This window comes from Polypterus senegalus, chromosome 14, assembly GCF_016835505.1.
Source record: "Polypterus senegalus isolate Bchr_013 chromosome 14, ASM1683550v1, whole genome shotgun sequence".
In the NCBI taxonomy this organism is placed as follows: Eukaryota; Metazoa; Chordata; class Cladistia; order Polypteriformes; family Polypteridae; genus Polypterus; species Polypterus senegalus.
The window spans coordinates 105,969,280-105,986,361 of NC_053167.1; the positions used below are offsets into that span (position 1 = coordinate 105,969,280).

The 17,082-nt window shown below is 37.3% G+C and overlaps 1 protein-coding gene across 3 annotated transcripts in view; it reads right to left on the minus strand.

The window, feature by feature from the left end:
* LOC120515258 (collagen alpha-1(XI) chain-like) overlaps positions 1-17,082 on the minus strand; it is a 286,385-nt gene that overhangs the window by 130,088 nt on the left and 139,215 nt on the right. For all 3 annotated transcript variants that reach the window (XM_039736095.1, XM_039736093.1, XM_039736094.1), the window contains 9 exons: positions 15,873-15,926; positions 15,732-15,776; positions 15,139-15,192; positions 14,600-14,644; positions 10,694-10,747; positions 8,665-8,709; positions 7,311-7,364; positions 7,164-7,208; positions 653-706 (listed from right to left, as the gene is read on the minus strand). In XM_039736095.1, the coding sequence (XP_039592029.1) occupies positions 653-706; positions 7,164-7,208; positions 7,311-7,364; positions 8,665-8,709; positions 10,694-10,747; positions 14,600-14,644; positions 15,139-15,192; positions 15,732-15,776; positions 15,873-15,926 (450 nt within the window). The remainder of the gene's footprint in view (positions 1-652; positions 707-7,163; positions 7,209-7,310; positions 7,365-8,664; positions 8,710-10,693; positions 10,748-14,599; positions 14,645-15,138; positions 15,193-15,731; positions 15,777-15,872; positions 15,927-17,082) is intronic.

The window sequence follows — 17,082 nt, forward strand, 5'->3', positions numbered from 1 at the left end:
TTGGACGGTTGGGAGACAAAGTCAGAGAGGCAAGATTGCATTGGTTTGGACATGTGCAGAGGAGAGATGGGTGAGTATATTGGGAGAAGCATATTAAGGATAGAGCTGCCAGGCAAGAGAAAAAGATGAAGGCCTAAGAGAAGTTTAACAGATGTGGTGAGAGAGGACATGCAGGTGATGGGTGTAACAAAACAAGATTAGATAGATAGATAGATAGATAGGACATACTTTATTTGTCCCTAACGGTAAATTACAACATTACAGAGGCTCAAACAATATAAGCATTATAGTAAAATAAACTACAACGTCCTCAAACACACATAAGAACTTCTGGCTATGATAATCAAGGTATAGCATGTGTGAGTTAAAAATGTATTAAGCCACTGCTTATTATGATGTTCTGGGCAGTAAACTTTATTCAAGAAGTAGCCAAGAGTAGTATAACGCTCCCCTTGACAAGTAGGAAATGTGAAATGCATTATAATTTGGGTATCAAATGATGATAGTTGCACAGATGTCATTGCATGCATTTTCACATAACATTCCTTAACAGAAAATCATTTTATAAACTCGACTAAAACATTCACACAGTATCTACACATGCAAAATGAAAATCAGTGAACTTCTCCATTCAACAGCCATTACTACTTACCCTGTCACCTTTGATGCCCATGTCACCCTTGAATCCAGGGAAGCCATCCTCACCCTGCAAATAAAATATATTTCAATGAAAATAAATAGTTTCAATATATCTTATCGGCTATACGTTCTATCTTAAATTCATTTATTAAAGTATGTCATGTGATTTTTCCATGTCAGAATTTTAGCAGCAGTGTATTAAACCTGATTTATTCTTTTAGTGAATTATGCAGGAAAACTGTTGAAAAGAGAACATTGGTAATTTAATGAAGAACAGCATTACAGAGTATTTCTGTATCAAAGGAGGTGGTGAACCTGGACTTGGTTATGAAAAAATGCTTTTGGTGATGACAGGTGATGAAAAAATGCTTTTGACTGTAGACAGAGCAATAAAAAGTTCAATATGGCAAGGCAGTGTGGTGTAGTGGTTAAGGCTTTGGACTCCATATCCTGAGGTTGTGGGTTCACATCCTGATACTGACCCTAAGCAAATGACTTGACCTGCCTGTGCTCCAATTGAAAAACCAAAAGAAATGTCACCAATTGTATAATAATAATAATACATTTTATTTATATAGCACCTTTCCCATGCTCAAGACACTTACAGAATATAAGAAAGAATGGCAGGGTATACAGTATATAGCATTGTACAAACCAAATAAATAAATAAAGAAGATTAAGGCAGTAAATTCAGAGAAAGCCTAACAGACAACATAACTGATGGTCTAGCACACACACATACAGGTTACATGAGCATCTTGACAGAAAGGTAAACTGAGAGAAGGGTAGTAAAGTCAAGTAGAGCTAAAAGCCTTCCTGAACAGATGAGTTTTGTGTTGTTTTTTAAAAGAATTCATGGAGTCAGGTGATCTGATTAATTTCGGTAGGTCATTCCAGAGTATGGGCGCTATACAGCTGAAGGCCTTTCACCCATGGAGTGTAGATTAGTGTGGGGCACAACAAGATTGCCAGAATCAGAGGACCTTAGTGGACGGGCAGGCACATAGTGATGGAGAAGGTCACTGATGTAGTTTGGCGCAAGGTTATTTAAGGCTTTGTAGGTTATTAGTAGGATTTTAAATTCAATTCTGTAAGACACGGGGAGCCAGTGAAGACGGAGCAGGATGGGTGTGATGTGCTCACTGCTGCTGGTTCAGGTGCAGACTCTTGCAGCTGAGTTTTGAATAAGCTGGAGCTGTGATATAAGATTAGAAGGGGCACCTGCCAGCAGCGAGTTACAATAATCTATGTGGGATGTGATAAAAGCATGGATAAGTTAATCAGCATTAGAAAAGGAGAGGAAAGAGCGAACACGGGATATGTTATGGAGGTGAAAGTAAGAAAATTTCTTAATGTGATTTATGTGGGTGGAATAAGAGAGGGAGGAGTCAAAAATGACACCAAGATTCTTTGCAGTAGAGGCAGGTCTGATGAGGTCACCGCCAAGATGTACTGGGAAGGAGCTCATTTTATTAAGTTGCACTTTAGTCCCAATTTGCAGGAATTCAGTTTTGTTGCAATTTAATTTTAAAGAGTTCTGCTCCATCCAGGTTTTAATTTCACTAAGGCAGGTTGTGAGCTGAGAGAGCTATGATGAAGTTCCACTTTTAACTTTGAAGTGGAGTTGAGTATCAACTGCATAAAAATGATAACTCAGCCCATAGCTACGAATAATATGGCCAAGCGGAAGCATATAAATACAGAAGAGAAGAGGGCAGAGGACAGAGCCCTGAGGAACTCCTTGTGTGACTGGCGCTGAGCTGGATGTGCTGTTGCCAAGACTAACAAACTCTTCCCTATTAGTCAGATAGGACTTGAACCACTGGAGGGCAGTGCCAGAGATACCCAGCATGTTCTCCATTCTGGACAGTAGAATGTCATGTCTCACAGTGTCAAATGCCGCACTGAGGTCTAATAGAATTAATATGCTGGTTTGACCAGAGTCTGCTGCCATAAGCAAATCATTGGTTACCCGTAGCAGAGCAGTTTCACAGCTGTGATGTGCTCTGAAACCAAATTGAAAGGGTTCCATCAAATTATTTTGAAATAGGCTGGAAATCATTAAGATTGTCAGCATCAAGACTAGACTTTTTTAACATTGGGGTTACAGAAGAGATTTTAAAAGTAGGCGGCACAGAGCCAGTGTCAAGGGATGAGTTTATTATTGTTGTAGCAGTTGGGATTATGGCATGAAGGCAGGATTTAAGTAGTGTGCTGTGGATGAGGTCCAGTACACAAGTAGTCGGCCTCATCTTGCAAAGGAGGTTAATGCAGATGTGACTGGTAAGAACTTAGAGAAGGAGCTGGATGGAGTGGGAAAACAGAGAGAGATATAAACAGATGATGTATTTATGTTAGTTAAATTATTTATATCTTTAATTTTGTTAAAGAAAAAGTGGAGGAATTCCTCACAGACTTCAGTAGAAGAGGTAGGCCAGATGTGGGTTGGAGTAGTTTATTAACTACAGAGAACAAAACCCTTGGGTTATCGTGGCCACTTTCTATTATTCTGCCATAATGGGTGTTTTTAGCAGCAGTTAGTGCTTCTCTGTAAGCTTTTTGGTGGTCAGAGAAAGCCTGGATGTGCACAGTGAGGCCAGTCTTACGTGACATTCTCTCAAGACGTATCATTGTATCAAAAATGTCTACTTGGATAAAGGCATCAGCCAAATAAGTAAAATGTAAAATATTACGGAAATGATTCCATGGCTGATAAGTGAAGACAATATACTAATTTTGAAATGAACGAGAAATTCAATTAGCTTCTCGAGGAGATCAAACAAACTGTTCTGGTGATCAACACTAAAAAGAGCAGATGTGGCCACTGAGGCAGGCGTTGAGTTTATCTATGGTCGTTGTACTGTACATCCAGGGTGGATTTACAAGTAAGGTTTGGTGCCACTGACATACCGGTTGTACCAGAAACATGTAGGCATCAAACAGAAGTGCATGAAGCACCTAACCTGCTGCAGAGAACCTGAATTCCCACCCATAACAACAGGCTACATAATACTTGAAAAGCAGGAGCACAACGTGGATTAACACATCAAGGAAGGTATGCAAAGCTCCTGAGGTGTTTCAAAATGGTGCCACAAGGTAGAATTATAAAATAGTTAGAAATAAGTAGATAAATCCAAAATGAATGATTCCACTAAACCAAACATATTATTCAATTCTAAAAAATGTAATAAGTATAAACCTCTTTAGAAATAAATTTGCTGAAAGCAGTGGATTCAAGAATTACATTTTGCTTTCAGTTATATTTCATCTTCTGTTGAAGTACAGTTCAGTTTCTTCAATGCCAGCCTTACCACTACCTTGTAGCTTTAGAATAATATTCCAAAAGAACCTACAAACTGACAGTTACTTGAAACATTTGACACATTCATGGATTTTGAAACACTTCATTCCTTTAGTATTGGTGTTGAAATATATTCATTCTACATTGAATCCACTATAAGAAGTGCTCTCACAATATTCTGTGCTTAATTAAAATCCTAGATAACCTTTTAAAAAAATGCTGCAGAATAATTTAGCAAACTGATATTTAAGGGAAATCCAATTATTATATGCTAGAACAAAAAGTGTTTGCTTGATGTCATTTGTCTTACACCAAGACTGCTTTCTCTTGGGAATGTTTTTAGTTAATGAGGTGATAGGCAGTCATCAGCACTGGGTATGTCTAATACTAGACACTGCTCTACTTTCCATAGATGTATCTGGATATTATTATTATCATTTGAAGCGCTTAAAAGTTCCTAGTTCAGCAATTAATCATGTTCTCTGCAGGCTTATTAACATTTATGACCAGCAGCTGTCTTGACTGTGTTAACCTAAATATTTCTTGTGTGTCTTAAGGTATTATATATATCAAGCTTCACAGACACCCTGTTTGTCAGTGACCCATTACACAATAATTTGCTTTCTGCTTGCTTGTGGTTTTAAGAAAGAAATTGTATCTCAAATCCTGATCGTTGAAATAGGATATCTGCTTTACAAAGAAAGTGAACAGTAGAAACAAGTAAAAAAATGAAGCCCACACCTGTGACCACAATTTCCTATGTGCCAATCAGTCATTCTGCATAAAATGAAAATGGGACCCTGGTTGTTTGTCTCTAAACATCCAACAAATAGATGCTCTTTAAATGGCTTATTTATCTTGCTATATTTAATGCTTCTTTGCATTTTCTTTATTAAAGTATTTTCCCATAATGGATGCATTTTCCGTTATACTAACAAAACAACATAGATAGATAGGTAGATAGAAAGGATGTCAGGCAGGCAGGCAGGCAGGCAGGCAGATAGATAGATAGATAGATAGATAGATAGATAGATAGATAGATAGATAGATAGATAGATAGATAGATAGATAGATAGATAGATAGAGCTTAATCTGACACCCAAATGCATCCATTACTAAACAAAATACACAGTATTCATTATTTTAATTGTATTACACAAATCCTTTTTTTGAATAAACATTGCAAATTTTAAATTAAAATAAAAAAATCTTTCTACAACCTGATATGCTCACCACTACTCACAGAATTAAATCAAATCTTAAGATGGCAGACACAGAGTCTCAGCTTAGTATAAACAATGATCAGGAGATGATCACTGGAGGCTTACAAAGGATATCAACACAAAGAAAGAAAATGCAAGGTCACATGAAAGTGATTGATTTGCTCAAGTGATTTGTATGTGCAATGCTACGTGTGGATTCCAAGGATTCAAGTAAGGCATCCTGGGTAACATCCTTTAATCCTTTGCAAATACAGAACAGTGAAAGAAAGTCTCCAAATTAGACCTGAATGCCCCAGAACTGCACCATAGACACAAATAGACACAAAACAGACACAAATGAACAGTCAAAGACAAAGATAGATAGATAGATAGATAGATAGATAGATAGATAGATAGATAGATAGATAGATAGATAGATAGATAGATAGATAGATACGAGGGACGTTTAAAAACTTTCCACACTTTTATATTTTCGTTGGAAACAGTGAAGGCAGGAGGAGTAGTAATTGGTCGTGTCTGAGAGGGTCATGTGACTGGCAAAATTGTTTTGCAAATGAAGGTGACTATGTAGAAAAGTGATGTGATTTATTTTTGAAATTCTTTATAAACATAGTGAAAAAAGTGTGGATACTTTTTGAACGTCCCTCCTATATATATATATATATATATATATATATATATATATAGTATATATATATATATATATATCAAAAAGCTGCTTCAAAGCTGCTTAATTCTGAACAGGGTAGCTGGAGCCTATACCAGCTAGAACTAGGTATAAGGCAGGAACAAACCCCAGACAGAGTCCATCACAGGGCAAATATACAGACACACCCCAACCACACACAAGGGCCAATTTGGCATCACCAGTCCACCTAACCTGCATGTCTGTGGATTGAACCCGGAAGAAGTCCATGCTGACACAGGGAGAAGATGGAGGACCCATGATGTGAACCCCAGTCTCCTTACTGTGAAGCAGCAGTGCTACCACTGTGCCACCCCCATATATAAAGTCTGAGATACCTCCTTGCTAACTTGGAAGAGCATATGGTCCCAAACTGAGGGAACTGGAACCATGTTGCCTTTTCAATGTAAGCAAATGGCAAGAAGTAGCTAGCCATTATAATTTAGACCATAAGATGGCAGTACTCAGCCTCGTACTGTGAGGAGGATGCTAATTTGTATGTGTCAGTCCATCACATGTACACAGGGCCAGTTCCTAGTCAACACACAAATACGTTGAACGTGGGAGATTATGTGAGGGTATGTGGTATTACCCAGATAACAGTCATGCAGACACAGAGCTTTACTTTATACCAACTCTTTTTATGAACCACTATAAAGTGGATGAACTACTTCTAATAAATATAATAAATAAGTCATACATACATACATACATACATACACACTAACACTGTATTTAGAAAAAATTAAGTATTTAAAGGGACACTAATGGCTGCATTTCCAAACAAATCTTTCCAGGAACGTGTGAGATCACATCAATATAAACCATGAAAGGGAAGCCCTGCTGCTGGAGCCAAGGGTTTTCCTGAGTCTGTGTCTGCCAAGCAGTCATTCCTGATTTGCTGCCAGCCAACTTTGTAGGCGGTATAGCTGAGAAAGGGATTTCCCTGCCTGTTTACAGCGTCTCTTACTAAGAACATCATTAAAAAATGGATCGGACTTACAAATGTTCAGCCTTTATCCAAAACATGCCTTAGCTAAGAACATCAAACTTATCCTGGATAGTTAGCAGATCCAAACTGACACAAAATACAGTTTTCTATTTTAAACCTCAGCATAGTTTTACATGAAACAATCAAATTAGTCATAAAGTTTTATTACACAGATTAAAGCTTAAAGTCGGTTTCTAGTAAAAGAAAATTGGCTCAGACAGAGGTTTCATATAAACATTTCACAAAGAACATAAAATTAACATTAAAGCTTTTCAGGAGAACAATGTATAAAATGACCACAGGCACATTTTCACCAACACGTACCTTTTCACCCTTACCACCCTTGAGACCACGGACACCATCTGCACCCTATACAACAAAGAGAGAAGAGTCACTTTCATATCCATGTGATCTATGTCAGAAAAATCAAAGAAAATGCATTTTGTAATTTCAAAAAGTGTATTATATTACCTTAACACCACGAGGTCCGGGATAGCCAATTGGACCTTGAGGACCAGCAGGTCCCTATATATTAGAAAAATAAATAAATGCATAATTAAATAAAATGCCAGTCAGTTTTCTATTCCAATTACTACTCATGGTGTTATTTGGAATAAAACATGTTTATAGCATGTTACTGAAGCAATCCATAACACATATTTGTTCACTTGCATATATCAGTCATTGTAATAAATAAAATCAGAAAGGAGCAGCATAGAGACTGAAAATAGATCTAACTGTAAGTTATACCAGTGATTGCCCTTAATACAATAGCTATCAGGGTGCAGAATGGCTGGGGGCCATTTTTCTAGAATTGTGATGCAAAGGTGCCTAGCAGCAGAACTTCACATCTCTAATGGAAGGGATACTGTCCAACTAGGCCCTACAGTGAAATGCCAGTGGACCGAATGAGTTTTATACCAGCTCCTTGAACTATTATTTCCTATCGAGGTTACTGTAGCTTCAGAGGTGGGTTGTTGAAGGCCTCTCGAAATAAGTCTTGAAAATGCAATAGCGTTAAGTTGAAACTCCCATGTGGTGCTTAGAAAGCTACCTGAATGAATAAAATTCGCCTCTTCGGGTCTAATATAAAATCATTTCAAACTAACACACTTGCGTCTCTGAAAGTTCTCTCTTTACAGTACAAATACACAAAAGGATATAAATAATGAAAGGGTGGTGTCCAGTGCCAACTTGCATCTGAGAAAACCACTTCCCATGGGTTTCTTCCTTTTTAATCATCAGCATCATGCAAGATTGTGAAGAGTCCATAACCCTGACCAGGAGCACTATTTATGGATTATACATTAAACATTTATAGTATCTTTGGTTTACAATTTAGGCAAGAATTAGAAACTCAAGAGGATGTTTCCAGTCAGTCCTGCACACTGCCAGTCACACGATGAAAGTTGACATAAAGTGCAGAATCCACCCAAACATGGACATTTGGAAAGGCTCCAATCCACAGTTTTATGCTTTCAAGACCAAAGGAAAGCTAAACAAACGATAGGCAGCTTGTTACCCTTTGGTCTATCTAGTTGTCCATACTGAGCTATAGGCAGTGTGGTGCAGTGATTAAGGCTTCGGAATTTAAACCCTTGGGGCTATGTGACCATGAGTAAGTCACTTCAGCTGCCTGAACTTCAAATGGCAAAACAAAAGAAATGTAACTAATTGTGTCACGAATGTTGTATGTCGCCTTGGAAAAAGTCATCAAACAAATAAATACATGTAAAGTTAATAATGCTGAAATGCTGCAAGTCTATTATAATTTGAGTGACTTCAGCATTTAAACAATTACTTATTCCAGTAACATTTTACATACTTGAGCTCCCTTTTCTCCAGCTGGTCCCTCCTTCCCAGGGTGACCCTAAAAAAGAAGAAAAAAAAAAGATTATTTTCAAAAAGTCAAGCAGACATGACAGCAATTACAAATCTATATATATGGACTGTGTAGACCGGAATATAAGCCAAAAATGTTGTAGTTCTGTCACTGCCTGTGGCTCACTGTTTGGTACCGAACAAGTCATTTAATGTCACTGAGCAAGCAACTACACAATGGACCTGGATTGAAAAGAACATCGGGAGGATGTTCACGATGGCAAGGTGCTAAATCAAACAACGGGTGTATATTAATCAGCATGAATTACTCCATCCTGTAGAATGATCAGTTGATGTAAAGAAAAAAAGTATTTGTTTAAAGGGTGTATTTATATGTAGTCATAGTTTCCAACAAACAATTGGAGAATTCTTTATTATTAGTAGGTTTAATTATAATTATGACAATACATAAGGGCCTACATATATAATAATAGTAGGAGAGGTTGATGGCTTACTCACCAAGCACCACCAAGCCCTCTTTATATCACCTTCCTTCTTTCTGCCTCTTTCTCCCTCACCCCCTCTCTTATGACACTGGTCACTTCACCCTGGTAGTGAGCCTTCAGCCCAACCTGTTAGGAGGATTTAAACCCCTCACATGTGGCCAGTGCTGGGAAACCCTTGTAATCACTTGTAGGGTCAGAGTTCTACTTTGGCTACAGCCTTTTCTCTAGCAGTTTCATGAGAGGTATCCACTTAAGGAGTCTAGCTTTGGCCAGGTGCCCTTTTGTATCCTGGTAAGAAGACATCTTTTCAGGTAAACCCCCAACACACTCAATCTCTGTCTCTCTATCATGCTCATCATTGCTGATTGGGCCCACCCTATAACAGCTCCTGAAAGTATCTGTGGGTATGCTTTAAGACTTTCTTCTGCACAATGCCACCATGGTGATGCCCTCAGCCTTTACAGAGGTTTCTCTCCAAGATACTTTTTAGCAATATACAGTATAAACCTTAATGAAAATTAAAGTGGATAAAAATTCACAAATGTATGAATCTTTATATAAATTACTCCTATATATGAACTATAAATCTTTTCTGTGATTTCTACTGTTGCCATTCCAGCTTTGGTCAACTATAATATACTTCCTATTTATACTGCTAATACATATTGATTAAAAATAACGAACTTAGGTAATCATTAGAAAATAGGTATTGATTAGTTCAGATGAGATGGCGTAGGCTTGATTCTCTCAAGTTCTAAGAATCTCTTAAAGTTGCACATGATGACTAATCTTAAGTACTCATTATTATATACACATTTCAATTTTGTTAAAAGGAGAATAAAAACATGTATCTAGGACCTATTAGAAAGACTTGGAATTTTTATTTTCATTGATCATCTATTACTGTACCAAAAAGAGTAATTATGAAATAGCTCCAATTAGAGGTATCACATGTAGTGTTAAAAGTACAGTAGAAGCTTAAAATATTCCAAATAATTTTAAAATCCAATTGCCAACAGATCCAATACATTACAAATCTGAACTGGCTCTGACTGAATAATAGCAGATTAGATAAGCTGAACGCAAATGAATAGGCTAAAAATGGTCTGAATCACTCAATATCAGAATTCCGCAAATGCTCTTCCCTTGAGGAAAGCGGCGTACAAAGCAGCAACAGAAACAGGCTGCCATCAATCAATTCCAACAGCCTAAATAAAAGTTAAAGGTGCCCATGCTGTCTGCATCAGCATATCATTTGGCTTTAACCCTTGAACATCATTAATTATACAGCAGTGCTGGAGAGTAAACATGTACAGCCATCTGAACACAAACTGTTTTTTATTCTTGCTGGCTATTTATTTCTGAGACTGGATAAATATTTATTTTAGTAAAATTTGTAGTGTTACGTATCTTGGCCATGTTATAGCTTCCTGAAATGAACAGATTTTTTCTTTGTACCTACTAGATCATTGCATGGCCTGGCAAAATGAAAATGAATTTGAGTGTTAAGAAATAAATCATGCTTACTGGAGGTCCGTCTGAGCCGGGCAAGCCAGGGAGGCCAGGTCTTCCTTGAGGACCCTAAAAGAAGGTAAATACTTCATTAAATTTATGAGAACAGTTTCTGAAAAAGACTGCCAGACACAGCTAATATAAATACAGATGGCAAACTAGAACTGTCTTTTTACTTTAACTCTCACACCAGTCAGTTATGTGGGCTATATCATTAAAGTTTCTTTTTTAGTCCATCATCTTCTCAAGACACTGTATATATAGTAGATATATGTGAAGAGATAGGGCACTAGTCTGGCAAGGCCTAGCGATAGATCTAGTATGGCCCATATTTAAGACTCGTATTGTGATTATGTGGTTTGGCAGCAATTAGAGGGTTGTCTAACTCTCTATGAGGGTGGTTAGAGGACCACTAGAGAGATGTGTGCTCCACAAAGTGTCAGGGAAGAAACAATTTCATTAGCATCAGACTACCTGGAAGGTTATGGGAGACCTTGAGGGGCTCTGGGTCGAGATCATAGGACCTGACCATGGAAGTAGTTCTAGGAATTGTCCTGAAAAGCATTCTAAAGAACAGCATAAAGCCGACTACTGTCCAGAACCTTTCAGCTTAGAGGGGCACTGTGAGTTGGGCAAGGGTTCAAATTTGCAAACTAATGGTGATGCCAGCATTTTTGAGAAAAGAGAAGAGATTGTTTGCAGTGGGAAGACTGCCAGAGTATATATGCAATATGTTTTTCTTCGTACAGTGCAAAGGCACATCCTAGCTGGAAGTTTATTAGGGCTGATTTTAAAATAGTATTTGTATTTTTCCTTCCTATATCCTGCCTTTGTGTTTATACCTGAAATAATCAATCAATTAATTTTGACGAACAACTTTATTTTTGGGATTATGCTCCAGGTATCGGCCAGAATGCTAATGCATATCCCCAAACTATTCATGATGAGCGTCCTTTTCTTGCACATCATTTGTATCTAATCCCTCACACTTTGTTTTGCTTCACTAATGATTCTCACTGCTTTCAAGCCATTAACTACATTTTGCATAAGTTTTGTGAATGTCGTGCTGTGTCATTGTTTCCTTCAAATAGCCTTTCATGTGATACTATGATTTTAGTCCTTCTGGATCTTTCTACTGTCTTTCCTTCTTCCAGCTGAGCCTGGTCTCCCTAGACACAATCACTGCAGATTAGCCTTAGCCCCTTCCCAGCATTCCTCTGATAACACTGTCACTCAAATTCTGGAAAGTTCTTCCTCAACCTTATATTCCTGGAATTGTCTGCATGGTTCAATGGTGCATCAGATTGCTGTATTTCACAATGGCAGTCCTCAGTATGAAATTTTGTAATTATAAACAAGAAAACTGGGACCCATTGTTGACACATTTTTCTGGCAATTTTACTGTTTTTTTTTTTTTCAACTGTGGGGATGCATATCCCACCTCTGGATTGTTTGGCTCTTGTGATGCTTTTACTACATTGTTATTGTTGGCTGCCCAGGGCTAGGGAATTAGCCCTCTTACTTGTATTGGTTTAATGTTAGTTGCCACTGCTTTGTATCACTTGTATACTGACAATTCAGTTCGGCTGAAGGTGTTTTTTTAGAATACAGAAATTGGTAAAAAGAATTTGTTTATTTTTATTTCTTTTTCACAGGGAGATTAAGCATGAGACCCGATTCCACTGAGTTCGTTGAAGAGACTGAAATCATTCTGTGCCAATATGTGGTACATTGTGGCCACTGAATACACTGTGTGTTACTGGTAAAAATGTGCTGGTAACATGAGGTTAGGAATTGCAGGCCTTCACTGTTACAAAAGTGGAGCCATTAATTTAAAATAATGAGGGTCATCCAGGTCGCTTAGAGTGAATTCCAATCACGACTCCTTCAAACTCTACAACCGATTCACATACTCAAGAGATGTTCTTTGCTACACAATGCCTTTTTCATCTGTTGCCACATTCTTCACATTGTTAAGCAGCTTAGACTAGAAAACCATTGTTTGTATCAATCCATTGTATGTCATGGAGTCAGGAGGTTACCTTTTCAAAATTTATATGCACACACTCGTCCTTATTTCAAGCAGATTGTAAATTAGTTTGGCATTATGCTGCAAAGGAAGGGGTTAACAAGCTGGGACTGTCTAATTTGCCATTAAATAGCATATAAAATTCAAACAAATCTATGAAATAAGCAAACTAGAACAGTAGAAAAGGATGACAAATAAAATCACCTGTTCAAAGCATAGAGGGAATATAACATGAAACAATGTCTTTTTATAAAGACGATCAGAACACAGTTCTAGTGAATGCAAACACTACATAAAACACTTTATTCCTTTAAAATGCTTTGCATAAAGAGGCTGCAATGGGGGTGCTCCAACACATATATCTCTTGGTAATGGTTTAATGCAATGTCTTCTTGTGTAATATAAAAAAGCATAATTTATTTTAAAGTGAACAAATCTACTTCTCTGCTAGACAATCTTTCGTGCTCTGTCACTATGTGTACGTTTGCTTTGATTTGTCTTCATGTCAATCAGATAATTACTGATATATTTTGCAGATACCTAGCAAATGAATTATACTGCACAATGGTTTAATCTATCTATCTATCTATCTATCTATCTATCTATCTATCTATCTATCTATCTATCTATCTATCTATCTATCTATCTATCTATCTATCTATCTATCTATCTATCTATCTATCTATCTATCTAATATCTGCTTTTTAAATAGAGAGCTGAGGTGAGTTAATGCAGCACATGTTAAACAAGCAATAGGAACAAATCTAAAATTACTTTGAATGGGACATCAACCCTCTGCAGGGTTACACAACATTCACTGACACTGGGCCAGTTCAGTGTTAGTATTGTATTGTATTGTATAATATTATATAGTGTCAGACATGAGAGGCTTGGGAGCATTTCACAGGTTTTTGCTAGGAAAATATGGGGAAGGAATTAAGTGGGACACTGCTGCTAACATTTGTTCCATCTCTGTCCTTAGAATGAAGGAAGAGAAAACCCCTGAAGACCACTAACATCATGTCATGTCCTGTACCTGCCCTGTCCCTTCTGGTGCCATCATTATATAATTCATAAGACACCCAGAAGTTGGTGTTCAGATGCGGGGCAGCCTTTGGGAAGGACTAAACCTTCCTGCTTCTGAAAATAGTGTGACCCACCTCATCCTTTGAACACCTACAGTACATTAAACTGGAAATCCTATTCCTGTGGAATCCCAAGCCTCATTCGTTTTGTGCCTGCATTTATTTGCAATAGTAAAGTACTATAGGACAGTGGTTAGCACTGTTTGCTTCATAGATTCAGCATCAAGAATTCAAATCCCATTACAGGGCACTTTTTTGCGTAGAGTTTGCAGATTTTATCCATAATGGAGTTATTGATTCCTCTCCTATCACAAAGACATTGTATCATTGGATTTGTGTTGTAATGTGCCCTCCATTGGTCTAGTGTCTCACCCAGAGCTGGTGTTTGGTATCTGCAACCATGAACTGAGTTAAACGGTTTCAACTGGAAATAGATGGATGTGTTATATAATAGCATACGATTCTCAACCTTACTCCAATTCAACGTTACACTGGGACAGAGCTAATCCTTACAACCCTCGGTACAAGGCAGACAAAAATCATAATAAACTGGTATTATTTAGAGAAATAGTCTGTATTATTTAGAGAAATAGTCTGTTATCCCAGTAGCATTGAGGTGAAACCTTGACATGACGAAGAAAACAATAGTGCCCAGAAATGAATATTTTACTGTGTGGCATTAGTTTTCATAATCAATTGGGAAATTTATCAAGTTCTCACATCTTCAAGAAAATGGTTCTACAGTTGCAACATATTGACAAGATGAAAAAGATACAGGATGTATGAAAGCCAATAAGGAGTACTTACTTTTTCACCAGGTGGGCCAATAGGACCTTGAGGACCAGGAAGACCCTGTTAACAAAAGAAATCAGTCAGATGTGCAGTTTTAGTATATATATAGCATTATAGGGGTTTCGACTGAAATAAATGGAGAGGAAAAGACTGCTCAGACTAAGCCTGGCTCTTTTTAAAAATTCACAGTCAAGCTATATATCGATAATACAAAAACGGTTCTGTCTGGTGCTGTCTTTTTTTCCAACTCCCCCAAAAGGCCAAGCCTCTGGCATGCAGAAGGTAACCTGATCCCACACAGTCACCCAGGCAGGTGTGGCTTTTCTTATTAGAATTCCAGCCACATGAATGAACTGCTTTGAGCTACTTTCTCCTGCAAAAGCAGCAGACAGTATTCAGGAGAGAATACCTCTGCTCTCCTGTAGCAAAAGAAACGAGGTAGGGGGTGGGAAAGAATTCACAATATTTGACGGTTTTATAAAGGACGAATTTAAGAAGGTGCCGATTCTGCAGTGTTTTACAGTGCATCACAAAAATAAATATTGAATTCTTACTTGAGGGCCAGAGATTCCTTGCTGGCCAGGAGGTCCTGGTTCTCCTTGCGGGCCCTAAAGGCAAAGAATATGGGAAACTTTTAATGAAGCAAAAGATGAGAACACAATATCTTTACACTGTAGTTTCACAAGAAAACACAGTAATATAAAGCAATAATCATTTTTTGCACTATGACAGATCTTTTTATTACAAATTTCTATAAAAATTGTTACAGTTGTTTTTAGATTAGATTAGCTTATATGTCTGCATTTGATTACTGTAGAACTTTGTTGTGATATACCAAACTGTTCAGAGCTATCTATTATTAACCACTGGAATATTTTAATTTTAATCCATAAATACTGAAGTAAAAGAAAAGTATTTTCATACTGTAACTGAAAATCCTTTTTTTTTCATGTTCTTTGTATACTTTTTCAGTATTAATTGTATAGTTTAACAAAGCCATTGATTACAGAGTGATCATAAAATCTAATTCAGTAACAATGGCTTAAATTTGTCAAAAATAATATATATATATATATATATATATATATATATATATATATATATATATATATATATATATATATATACTGTATAAATATATACATACCATGTTTCCTTTTGGACCTGCAGGCCCATCCACTCCAGCAACACCCTATATAATGACAAATGGAAGGTTAGAAGCTCTACTGGAAGTTAGAAGTTTAAATCAAAATTCATACTAACATGTTTATAAATAGGAAGTACGTACAGGTTGGCCTGGTGGACCAGGGGGGCCTCTTGGACCAAGTAGACCTCTTGGACCCTAAAAAGACATACAAAGGGATAAATGATGAAAACTATAGTATAGGTTCTGCTTTACATCATAAGAGCATGAACGAAATAGATACTAATTAGTACAGGAAGATTTAGTATAAGGTGTATAAAAGGTTAATAAATGTAATCATGTAGCCTACTTAATCCTGACCAGGGTTGGTTTTGGGGGGTGGCTGGAGCCTATCCTAAATGAAATCAGCGAATGATTATTAAAATATACCAAACATCATTAATACAATGATGCATTTTTAACACCCCTTAAGTCAGTCTGAGACTGGAACCTTGACTTTAATGCCACATAAAGGTAGGAATCTATCTATCTATCTATCTATCTATCTATCTATCTATCTATCTATCTATCTATCTATCTATCTATCTATCTATCTATCTATCTATCTATCTATCTATCTATCTATCTATCTATCTATGCTGAAGGAATCAGTCTACTATTTAGTGTTAGATATGGTGTGCCTGCTTATGTGAATGTTTCTAAATAAACTCCTAACTTGTTGAGATCTGTGAATTTCAGTACAGCTGCTGTCCCATGAGTACTGTGGGAGAGAGCAAAGTTAGACCAGCATCCCCTCTCATAATGCTACCCTGTATCATTTAAAAGTGACTAGTATACACATAAGCACATATCCTAGATTATGATGAAGTGACTGTTGGTGTTTAATTAGTTGTATGCAATCTAATCTTTTAGGAAGACATCCATCCATATTTTTTAAATGCTTTTTTCTATTGGGTTATTTTCCTGAATTCCCTTACCCGACACTATAAAGCACAAGAGAAAGAGAGAGGTTAGGAGCACATGCTGATACAGCACATTGGTGCACCTACCACATGACATACCAACTCAGGATCCCAGATTGAGACCCGAGTGTAACCCCAAGTTTTCCCTGCAGGTTGGAGGGCCTACTGGCAGGGCTGGATGGAGATTAACGTCATACCCAGGATGGAGCAATTGCAGGTTAAGGGCCTTGCTCAAGGGCCCAACGAAGTTGAGTCACTTTTGGCATTTACGGGATTCGAACCAGAAACTTTCCAATTACCAGTGCAGATCCCTAAACTTAGAGCCACCACTCCACCCATAAAGCAAAAGGTTAAAAGTAAAATCAACACTGTGTTTCTTAAGGCATATCCAT